The 12,827-nt window shown below is 29.4% G+C and overlaps 1 protein-coding gene across 1 annotated transcript; it reads right to left on the reverse strand.

Annotated features, from left to right (window-relative positions):
• Positions 1-864: 864 nt before the first annotated feature.
• Positions 865-2,458, reverse strand: LOC119606794 (jerky protein homolog-like). Its single transcript, XM_037960384.1, has 4 exons — positions 2,438-2,458; positions 1,882-2,358; positions 1,578-1,819; positions 865-877 (listed from the first exon to the last, which is right to left on the reverse strand). Exons 1-4 carry the CDS (start codon positions 2,456-2,458, stop codon positions 865-867), a joined length of 753 nt encoding a protein of 250 aa, XP_037816312.1.
• Between the last annotated feature and the right edge of the window lie 10,369 nt (positions 2,459-12,827).

Consider the following 12,827-nt stretch of genomic DNA (forward strand, 5'->3'; position numbering starts at 1 on the left):
CCACTAGACTTGGCTTCAAAAAATCTTTCAAATGATACCACATACTATACATATTGTTTAAGAAATGCTGTATAATTTAAAATAAAATAACTAAAAAAGGACTATTTTGTAACCGGTTCAGCTCACGAACGGCCATCGATAGACTAGAAATACTTTGGGAACCATTATAAAGCATAACAAAGATTTTTTGAAACTGGGTAAAATATTGAATTTAACATGAAGAATCGTGTTCCCATACGATATTTTCTTTAAAACTGTCCAGCTCACTAATGGACAACACTTAACCGAAAATATTTTGGGTAACATCATATTACATAACAGCAAATAATATGAGGGGGGTAACTCAAGCACCATTTTTTGTAAGTCGGTCTAATGTACATACATATATTACTTATTTTAGATTAGTTGTTAAATCAATTATTTTTTCTACTATTTTAATTTCAATTATTTCAATAAAAACTATAGAATTTCATTTTAATTAGATTTATTTTTATAGATTTTATTTTGGTGAGTATACAAATAGAAGAAGAGAAAACTAATCTTCTAGAAGATAAGATAGGAACACTTCTAGATGATACTAGGTAGTCACTTGAAGAAGTCTTTGGCAATACCTTACTTCCAAGAGTAATCTAGAAGTTTCTTCTGCGGGTCTTCCAGAAGTATCTTCCACGTTACTCTTAGACGTTCCCCAGCTCGGCAACAGTTCTTCCCGACTGGTGACAAGAATTCTTATACTTCCGCAATATCGCTGGCGAGCTTTTAGCACGTTTGGAAGTTTCACACGGGTAGCTTCCGTAATAGACAATGTTTGTAGGGTAAGTATCTTTTGAGTATACGCCCTGTGTTTTCTCTTCTTCTATTTGTCTACTCATAAAATCTGTAAAAATAAATCTAAATAAAATGAAATTTTATAGTTTTTATTGAAATAATTGAAATTAAAATAGTAGAAAAAATAATAGTTTTAACAACTAATCTAAAAAAAGTAATATATGTACTAAAGACGTGCAGTAGTACACCACAAAGTATTTGTAAAACAAATACACCATGGTGAGTACCTAATACTATAAGTATAAATGAGAGAATGAGTGTAACTGATATTGTATTCTTTTGCTTGTGCTCATCCACTCTATCCACAAAAACAATACCAGTTGCTTATGGTTTTGAGTTGAATACTGTATTGTATTTGTTTCTTGCTCTCAAATAACTGTTGTACTACAAATATTTTTGACTATTTGTTGTTACTTATAGTAATACAGTAGTTTTCCGATTTAACGAACGTATATGTTGTCAGGCCAGTTCGTTAAAGTGAATTGTTCGTTATATGCAGTACTAACTTAAAAGTGGGTTTTTGTCATGTGAATAATTAAAAAAAAACATTAAAATATTTATAAAAGTATATTTTATAAAAAAATGTATTTATTTAATAGAAACAAAAACAAAAAAAGGAACAATTCATGTCACATTTAGAGTTAGATATACAAAAAACATAAATAAAAGGCAATTCTTTTATAAAAGTAAAAAAATCTATTTAAAAAAAACGATTTAGCAATGTTTGTTTTTTTGGTATGGAAATTTGCTTTTTAATAGCCTCTTCTTGAAGCTCTCTTAAAACCATTGATTTTGAGTAATCTATATTATTTTGCTCTGTCCATTTAATGCAGGCTTCAAAATGTTTGACTGCATCCGCATGATTTATTTTTGGATCTAAGTTTTCGGCTTCGACAATATCCTCATCATTTTGAATTTCATCTTCATCGACGTCTTCAGGTGGGGTAATGTTTTCAACCCAGCTGTTTAAATCATCTACTGATATGTCTGCCTGTAAATGTAAATCATAAAATTTATTATAGTTTGAGAAAATTTCTTAAATCTATGACTTACTGTAGGAAAAATTGATCTTAACAATTGAACTCCAGTTTCAACTGCAATTGTATCTTCGTCATGGCGTAAATACGAAGCAAAAGGGAGATCATCTTCTTCATCAAAGTGGTAATTTTCCCTTAAAATCTTGTTCCAGCATTTTGCCAAAGAAGACTCAGACACACTTTTCCAAGCTGATGCCAATATAATCGTTGCTTCAAATAAATTAAATTGCTTTAAAAACAAAGATACATTTTGCTCCGGTGTTGAAAAGAGTCGAGACAATAGACTGTTTTTATAATGTAATTTAAGCAAGCGAATTGCATTCTGATCCATGGGTTGGATCAATGGGGTTACATTAGGGGGCATATAATGCGCCCAAATTTTGCCACTATGAGTTTGTTTTACCAATTCCTCTGCAGGAGGATGAGAGGGTGCATTATCCAAAAGGAGAATAGCATTTAGAGGCAAATTGTTTTGTGCTAGAAACTCTTCTACCTAAAATTTAAAATAAAATAAGACTAAGTTATAAAAATGTATGTATGAACTTACCTGGGGTACAAAATTGTTGAAAAACCATGTTTTGAATAGTGTACATGTTATCCAAGCATTTTTCGAGTGGGTATAATCCACAGGCAACGTTTTATTCCGAAATGCACGAGGACTTCGTGATTTTCCAATTAGCAAAGGTTTAATTTTTTTCGAACCACTGGCATTACTACAAACCAAGACTGTGATTCGTTTCTTTGATATTTTTCGGCCCGGCGCACTCCTTTCTCCGGAATGAACATATGTTTTGTCAGGTAAAACTTTCCAAAATAACCCGGTTTCATCCGCATTGAAAATTGCGTCTTTCGGCAAGTTATTTTCTAGAATAATTTGGTTTAATTTTCTTTTAAATGGCTCCACTTCTTGTGCATCTGACGAAAGTTTCTCTCCACTTTGTTTTAAAAGCCGAATGCCATACCTATTTTTAAATCTGGTCAACCACCCGTGGCTGGCATTGAAATCGCCACCATATAATTTTTTATGAATTTCCTTGGCTTTGAATTGTATCCAGTTATGGGATTATGACAACGCCGCTGTCTTTGAAACCAAGAAAAGAGCCGGTTTTCCATTATGGGGAATTCACCCTGTTTAATAGCCTTTCTATTTTTGCTCCAAAAATTTGTAGTTTCCGCATTTTTCAGAAGATTCTCCTTAGATTTTAAAATGGTACAAATTGTGGATTTTTTTATACCATACTTTTTATACAAATCTGTTACACGTAAACCATTTCGATGATCATCCACAATTTTTAATTTATCTTTTAAACAAAGTCTTTTTCTTGTACTCATTTTGATGTTTACATTAGAAAGGAATACACATAACTAATCATCATATTTTAAAAACAAACAAAAACATCAAAAGAAAACAAAAAAAACACCGCTTAAAACAACGGTAAATTTTTTGACAACATAGTTTTTTTTTTGGTAATTTTGTAAAATGTTCATTCAAATAATTTTATTAGTATTTGTTCGCTAAACTGAGTACAAAAAATAATTTTTGTTCGTTATATAAGGAACTCAATAGAAAAAATTGGTCTGTTCGTTAAACGCGATTTTCGTTAAAACGAATGTTCGTTAAACCGGAAAACTACTGTACAAAGAATCTATATTGATGCAGTATGTTTATTTATATTAAATAAGATTATTTCTAAACAAAAGAAAAATATGTAATAAATGAATAATAAATTAGTGAATATTATTATATTTTTTTTTAATTTTTTATTTATTTATATTTTTATTTAATATTCTAGTTCAGTTCTTGTTCAGTTCTAGTTAGTTCTAGTTCAGTTTTCAGTTTTTTTATTTAATATTTATTTAAACTGAAAAACGATTTCAATTACCAAAACCTCGTTTTCATTTATTTTATTTATTGAATTGATTTTTGATTGATTTCACACAAAATTTTTATTTGTTTCTAATTTTGTTGTTGTTAAATACGTATTTGATTATACATTTTTATGATTCAAACACAAAATGAATTGAACCATTTTAAAATTTTCGATTAATCGTTTAACTGAATTTTTTTTAAATCTGTTTTTTCTGTGATATTTTCTGATAGTAATTCAACATTTTCTGAAAATAATTCTGAACTATTGAGGATATTGAAATTAAATTTTACATAAATATTCTTAGGTGGTCTCCAGAGTTATATTTTTTAATCGACATAAAATCAATAATAAATGCAAGGAAAATATATTGATATTCCTTATCATCATTTATTTGATAAAAAAAATTAAAACACAACATTTAAAAGAAAATTTTTTTTTAATTTTGAAAAATGTCTCTCAAAAAATCTCAAAAAAAGTCTAAGCCTAATATCTGATCTAAAGAAAAGTGAAACGAGAAACAGGTTTTTGTGATTTAAAGTGGGCACAAGTCTCAAATGATGTGTATTGTCGTAGTGAACTCGAAAAAAAATAAAAAATAATTTTCCCACCTATTGAAAATAATGATCTCAGTACAAATTATAAAAAAAGTTTCCTACATTTTTTAGAAAAAATAATCATAAAATTGTTTGTTCCACGGAATTACTTTTAGTGCTTCAGAATTCCTACATAAATTAAAAAAGTCATTAAGTAAAAAGCTAAATGTTTTTGTAAACTTTTCTTAAAATTACGATAATTTTTACATATTTCGAAAAAATTCAAAATCTTTTTGTCCTTTGTAATGCGCTAAATAAAAGACTTTTTGTGGACCAAATTTTACAATTTAGGGAATATTTGAGATGAATTTCGACAAAATTTAAAAACTTTTTTTTTGGCAAATTGTACTGAGATCAGGATTTTCAATTAGGAAACTAAGGACCCTTTCAAAAGTTTTGTTTTGTATTTTTTCATTAAAATGTTTTTTTTTTTTTAATTCGGATCATAAATGCATTTTTATTGATTTTAAAAAAATTGAGTCGAGGTGACCAATTTTAAGGGCCTTACCACTGGACTCCATTGGACCTACGGAGTCTACAGATTGTAAGTAGATACGCAAACACCTCAGCTCTAACTATATTAAATTTTGCTACGATATCTCCTATAGATCACGAGATACCGAATATACATTATAAAATAATAAAAAAATGTTTCTAAACAACTGTGTTTTTATACGCTTGCAGCATACAATAAGTTATTTGTTGTACAACCATCATTATCTATTTTATTTGTTTGGCAAAAGTATAGCAAAACAAGTATGTTACTCTTATTCTCTTTGTACTCACTCACACAACCTATGTTTGAGAAAATAACAATATCAACTTGTACCAGAACTACTCAACTACTCATCAATACGCACTCACAGTAGGAGACACTACAAAACTTGTGCAAACAGTTGTAACTGCCCAGCAAAAAATCTGAAATTTTTGGTAATAGCCAGTAGTTATTTCATATATTACTTGGTAATGAGTGTTCATTATCATCCACATTATTTCATTTAGCTGAATAGGTTATTACTGGTAAAGAACAAAACAATTTGGATTTGTTATGGCTCAATTGTCTAGGTCGTTCATTTAACAAATAGGGGGTTCGTGGTTCGAGCCCTGCTGGATACTGCTTATTTTTTTTCAAAATGACATTCATTTATATATTTTTGTAAAAAGCCGTTCTCAAAATTACAAAAAGCAACATGTTAATGGAGCATCGAGTAGGCGGCTGGAGTGAGAAACATAGAAAACAACTGAATGCCTGGGTTCAAATCCCGGCAGAGGAATTTTTTTATTTTTTGTTTTCTACATACAAAGTCGGCCCAAAATAACTAGCTATAACATAACATATTTGTAGGTTTATTTGTAACTAGTTATTTCGCAAAGTTTTTGTAATCAAATTAGTAACCATTTATTAATTTGTTTAAGGTAGGTACATATTATTTGAACCTCGTCGAACAAAAATAATTAGTTATTCACCCCAAAAGTAATTAGTTTCCACGTGATTCCAATATTACTTTCTAGATTACAAGGTAATGAAAATTTTTGCTGGGTGTGCACATCTTTAATATGTACATTAGACCGACAAAAAAATGGTGCTTGAGTTACCCACCTCAAAATATTCATTGTTATGTAATATGATGTTACCCAAAATATTTTCGGTTAAGTGTTGTTCATTTGTGAGCTGGACAGTTTTAAAGAAAAAATTCAATATTTTACCCAGCTTCAAAAAATCTTTGTTATGTTTTATAATGGTTCCCAAAATATTTCTAGTCTATCGATGGCCGTTCCTCAGCTAAACCGGTTACAAAAAAGTCCCTTTTTAGTTATTATACCCTTCACCTTCGTGAGAAGGGTATATATAAGTTTGTCATTCCGTTTGTAATTTCTATAATATAATTTTCCGACCCCATAAAGTATATATATCCTGGATCCTTATAGGTAGCGGAGTTGATTAAGCTATGTCCGTATGTCTGTCCGTCTGTGTGTTTGTTGAAATCAGTTTTTAGAGGACCCCAGATATCGGTGACATCCAAATTTTCAATAATTCTGTTAGACATGCTTTCGAGAAGATCGCTATTTAAAATCAGCAAAATCGGTCCATAAATACCGGAGATATGAGCAAAAATCCGAGACAACCTCTGAAAATTTCATAAAAAAGACAATTTTTTTCATGCTTTGATATACGCAACAACAACAACACTGCTTATTCATCGAGTATTTCGTTTCATATGTTTGGATGGCTGTGTGTTTCATTGCCTTGTGTATATTGTTTTTGTTTCTTGGTACATTTAGTTTCGTATGTTTGGATGTCTGTTGGTTTCATTGCATTGTGTATTTTGTTTTTGCTTTTTTTTTAGTATTTCATTTCGTATATTTCATTGCCTTGTGTATATTGTTTTTGTTTCTTGGTGTATTCAGTTTCGAAGGGTGTGAAGTTAAATTCGTCTGCCAAATACGTCCCACACTACATAATGTAAATACGTTCCACATACTGTAAAATTCGTTTTCAAATTATTTAAAATTATTTTTTAATAAAACAAAGATCAAATAAAATGTTTGTTTAAGAAAAAAAGTAAAATTATATTAAAATATATTCAAAAAATAAATATGTAAAATAAAACTTAGTTAAAATAATTGAATACTCGTTAAATATGGTGGTAAAATATAGAATTTTCAAATGAAAAAAGCAGAGAAGACATGAATCGGGGCACCGAAAGACTGGAAGTAGCATAGGACTAGATCTTTCCAAAAATATATAGTTTATATGCAATTCCAGCTCTGGATAATTTTGACGATTTTTTGAAAAAACATTAAATTTTGCCAAAAATGATGGAATTTTCAAGTGGATCAAAAGGGCATTTGGAGAAGACATGAATCGGGGTACCGAAAAACAGGAAGTAGCACAGGACCAATTCTTTCCAAAAATATATAGTTTATATGCAATTCCAGCTCTGGATAATTTTGACGATTTTTTGAAAAACATCAAATTTTGCCAAAAATGATGGAATTTTCAAGTGGATCAAAAGGGCATTTGGAGAAGACATGAATCGGGGTACCGAAAAACTGGAAGTAGCCCAGGACCAGTTCTTTCCAAAAATATATAGCTTATATGCAATTCCAGCTCTGGATAATTTTGAAGATTTTTTGAAAAAACATCAAATTTTGCCAATAATAGTGGAATTTTCAAGTGGATCCTACGGGCATTTGAAGAAGACATGAATCGGGGTACCGAAAAACTGGAAGTAGCCCAGGACTAGTTCTTTCCAAAAATATATAGTTTATATGCAATTCCAGCTCTAGATAATTTTGACGATTTTTTGAAATATCATCAAATTTTTCCAAAAATAGTGGAATTTTCAAGTGGATCCTACGGGCATTTGGAGAAGACATGAATCGGGGTACCGAAAAGCTGGAAGTAGCCCAGGATTAGTTCTTTCCAAAAATATATAGTTTGTATGCAAATCCAGATCTGGATAATTTTGACGATTTTTTGAAAAAACATCAAATTTTGCCAAAAATGATGGAATATTCAAGTGGATCAAAAGGGCATTTGGAGAAGACATGAATCGGGGTACCAAAAAACTGGAAGTAGCCCAGGACCAATTCTTTCCAAAAATATATAGTTTATATGCAATTCCAGCTCTGGATAATTTTGACGATTTTTTGAAATATCATCAAATTTTGCGAAAAATGTAGGTAGTTTCAGGTCGATACTATTATTCTTATTATGAAAAATATTTCAAAAATCAACTTCTGTTGTTTAGTATTTGATTTGAATTTTCGTTAACAGTTTTTACGTATAAAAAATACTTTCAATAAAAAATAAACATTTCTTTCATATTGTTTTTCATTTTTGTTAATATTAAATATCACTCAATGAACTCTTTTTAAAGAATTATCTTGACGGTAGTTCATAATTTTATTTTGTGAATAAATAATGAGAGTGATGGAGGTAGCAAAATATTGTTGTAAGTTTTCCATGAAACTTATGCATATTTTATTGCTTCGCTGCCAATAGGTTTGATCGTTTTGGGCGCTGTTAATTTGTTGTTGGGATCGCCGTTTTTTTTATATGATTTCTGTAATTTGTTTATGACAGCACAATTTTTTTCTTGTGTTTTTTATATTCTCAGGTACTAATAATGTAAAAATAGAGTCCCTTCGTCTTAGTTAAAATAATTGTATACTCGTTAAATATGGTGGTAAAATATAGAATTTTCAAATGAAAAAAGCAGACTCTTGGAGAGTCTCATGTCTTCTCCAAATGCCCGTAGGATCCACTTGAAAATTCCACTATTTTTGGAAAAATTTGATGATATTTCAAAAAATCGTCAAAATTATCCAGAGCTGGAATTGCATATAAACTATATATTTTTGGAAAGAACTAGTCCTGGGCTACTTCCAGTTTTTCGGTACCCCGATTCATGTCTTCTTCAAATGCCCGTAGGATCCATTTGAAAATTCCACTATTATTGGCAAAATTTGATGTTTTTTCAAAAAATCGTCAAAATTATCCAGAGCTGGAATTGCATATAAACTATATATTTTTGGAAAGAACTGGTCCTGGGCTACTTCCAGTTTTTCGGTACCCCGATTCATGTCTTCTCCAAATGCCCTTTTGATCCACTTGAAAATTCCATCATTTTTGGCAAAATTTGATGTTTTTTCAAAAAATCGTCAAAATTATCCAGAGCTGGAATTGCATACAAACTATATATTTTTGGAAAGATCTAGTCCTATGCTACTTCCAGTCTTTCGGTGCCCCGATTCATGTCTTCTCTGCTTTTTTCATTTGAAAATTCTATATTTTACCACCATATTTAACGAGTATTCAATTATTTTAACTAAGTTTTATTTTACATATTTATTTTTTGAATATATTTTAATATAATTTTACTTTTTTTCTTAAAAAAACATTTTATTTGATCTTTGTTTTATTAAAAAATAATTTTAAATAATTTGAAAACGAATTTTACAGTATGTGGAACGTATTTACATTATGTAGTGTGGGACGTATTTGGCAGACGAATTTAACTTCACACCCTTTCATTTAAATGAGGTAAATTACCAAAAATAACTAATATTGCAAAATAGCAACGTTTTGCTTACCATGCAAATTAACATTTATTTTAAATTTAATGTAAGAATAAAAATTTTAATTAAAACCCAGCTAACATTTTTTAAAATTTTGATCACATTCGAGTCATTTATGACTCTTCTGCACGATTAAAATGATCATATCGCACACCCAGTACAAAAGTGACACAACTCAAAAATTTTTTTTAAGAAAAGGAACAAATTTTTTACAAATTCGGAAAGATAAAGAAAGACATAACGTTTTTTCTTGAACAGTTAACAACCAGTGTTGCCACTTCGGTTATTATTAACCAAAATTGGTTATTTTTATTTTGCATGTGTACATGTGAATTATTTTTTCGTTTTGGTTATTTTTTGCAAACAAGTGAACTAAATGCTGTTTGCTTTTATTCTAAAAATAAAATTAAAAATAACTTCTTTTATCTCTAGTTTTAAATGAACTATGTAAATATACATATCGTCCCTGTTTTGAATTTTGGTAATATGTGGAATTTTTTTTACTATTCGAAATTTTTTTATTACTGCAATTTGTACATCTACTGGTTATACTTATGTGCACAAAGGTATTTTTCGATATCTTAATTGGTTTAGGATTTAGCAAAAGTACCTATACATTTTCCACATATTAAATGAGTTGATTTAAATCATAACAACACCGTAATATTATTTTATTTACACTAGCTAATCTAACACCGTGAATAATGGATCCTCTCTCTCCTTTTGGTGCATCCATGAACTTAAAATCGCTTTTTGGGTCGATTCAAACTCGTCCGTCCTTCCGTTAATATTTCTATTGGAACTTTTTATGTAAAGAACTCGCGGTACTTATATGAAAAAACGAAGTAGGCTGTATTTCGCATTTCGATTTTTATGGAATTTGGTGGGAATAGTCTACGTACTTAGTAGATTATGTCCTCCAAATTTAATTTAAAGTATAATTGCAACTTCTATACCTATTTGAAATTTTGCATAAACAGATACTGTGCTAATTTGCCGAAATTCTAAGATAAATGGTTTAATAAGAATTAATAAAGTATTTTCTGCAAATTGATGCAAGAATAGTATCACAATATCTTTAAAGTATTAATCAACTGATATTTTAAGTAACACAGCTAAGGAAAATTAAATTGTATTGTCTACAAAAGTTGTAATAACATCTAATCTTGTACGACGAACAATAATCGCTATATATGCAAAGATTTGATACTCATGACCTTTGACTTCTACTAAATATCTCACCATGACTTTTAGTTCTTTATTTACATTTTCTGGATGATGTTGTATACTTGTTTTTATTTTACCGTCTTAAATTCTAAATGTTGGTCAATTTGTCGGATAATTTGGATATATTACGTTTACAAATATTGCTGAAGTTATGAAGATCGGTATGTGGATCGGTATATAATTGACTCTATCCCTTATGAAAAGTCTCCTCAGAAAATGACTTTAAAGCTCATAATGTACTGCAATATAGCAACAAAATTCAACATAATCAAGTTTTAAAGGAACTAAAATATCTCTGTCAGATTTTATGAGAATTGGTTTATAATTGACCATACGTCTCATATAAGATCCCCTACAGAAAATTACGTTAACGCTCATAACTGTCTTCATAATACCAGTTTAGCGACGAAATTTAACATAGTTACAAGTTCCACTTCAGAAAATGAATTTGTTATTTTAATGTAAACATGAAACAAATAAAAATAATTTTGTTTACTTTTTTCTTAATTTGGTTATTTTTTATTCGAATTTTGGTTAGAAAAAAAATTTTGTTGTGGCAACACTGTTCACAACAACAAAATACACAAATATTTTTGTAGAGTTAAACAAGTATCTTGTGCATAGTTTAAGGCTTAAACTTAAGGCTTAAAGAATATAAAAACGCAAAAATAAAATTTTGAGTTGTGTCACTTTTGTACTGGGTGTGCGATATTTCTGATCATTTTCTGATCATAAATGATACATTCGTCGGGAGAAAATGGTACCCTACCCGCGACTCTTCTAAACGAGTCTTTTATGAGCCCCACTTCTGATCAGTTCTGACTCATTTTCTAATCATTTTTGAGTCATTAATGAGCCGACTTACTGGTCGTTTTAGAATTATTTTTTAATCATATTATAGTCATTTTTATGTCTTTTCTGAGTAATTTTTATGTTTGTTACAGACAAATACAATACAATAGAAAACACTTTTTGATCTTCCAACTGCTCGAAATGTAACTACAAAATAAATTTATAAACAATCAAATTTCGAACACCTGGAAGACTTATTTGTGATTACTGTACATTTGTTATTGTTTTTCAAATAAATCAGATTTTAAACATTAATTGGAATTATTAAGACTTAGTTTAGTGATTAGTCACCCAACTCAAATATCTTCCGTAGAAGATCATTAAACATATAAAATTATTATAATTAAAGCATAATATAATTTCAATTTCCTTGACAGAAAATCGACTTTATAAATATTACACAAATTGAAATACTTATACATTTAATTTAATAAACGAAATGAGAATTGATATCAACTTATTTTAGGCCACACAAACTTTTTTGCCAACTCTTCAAAAAGAGTCTTTTCTGAGCCCATTTTCTAATCAGTTTCGACTCATTTTTGAATAGTTTTTCAGTAATTTTTAAGTGTAAGTGTTGCTATTCCATTGCAAACAAAAACAATTATACAAGAAAAAATTTTTGATCTTCCAACTGCTCGAAATATGATCACAAAATAAGTTTTTAAAACCATAATATTTTAAACACCGGGATGATCAATTTATGATTGCTATACATTTTGTTATTGTTTTTCAAATAATCAGTTTTCAATCATATATCGGGATCATTTTCGAATCATTTTTTAAACGGCCAACTTATTAATCACGTTTAGGTCATCAAAAGGAGTCAAAAATAATTCATCCAACAATCTTCAAATGCTAGCTGGGAAAATTCCGTATAACGATTTATATATACAAAATACACATTTATGTCGATTGATTGTCAATGTGCATTGAAGTAATTTTCGGTAATGGTCCTTATATGGGAGTTGTGAACAATTATGGACCGATCAGGAAAAAATTTCGTATAATGATTTATATGCAAAAAAATCAAGTCGAATTTTACTCCAATAGATTAATTAATTAATCTGCGTTGGTAGTATGATTTCTGTTCACATTATATTTCTGTGTAGAAATTTTGTGTTGATATCGATGTATTTGATGGAGTTATTAACGATAATCTACTTTCCGGGAATATATACCTTTGTATGGGGGCTATTGAAAATATTGGATCAATTGTTGGCCCCTATTCCGCATTTCAATTCGAATCGAAATTTTCTCCGTTTGGCAACTTTGGTATTCTGCATTTCGATTCGACTCTCCTCCACATAAACAACAACTTAAAAAAACGTAGG

The sequence above is a fragment of the Lucilia sericata genome, unplaced genomic scaffold (assembly GCF_015586225.1).
Source record: "Lucilia sericata isolate MDLA Ls3-8-SP2 unplaced genomic scaffold, ASM1558622v1 Contig000623F_arrow, whole genome shotgun sequence".
NCBI lineage: Eukaryota > Metazoa > Arthropoda > Insecta > Diptera > Calliphoridae > Lucilia > Lucilia sericata.

Coding starts and splice junctions, on each gene's coding strand:
- LOC119606794 (XM_037960384.1), bottom strand. CDS start 2,458: ATGTACACTATTCAAAACATG. Junction 2,359..2,437: donor TGTACACTATTCAAAACATG/GTTTTTCAACAA, acceptor TTTAAATTTTAG/GTAGAAGAGTTTCTAGCACA. Junction 1,820..1,881: donor TAAGATCAATTTTTCCTACA/GTAAGTCATAGA, acceptor TTACATTTACAG/GCAGACATATCAGTAGATGA.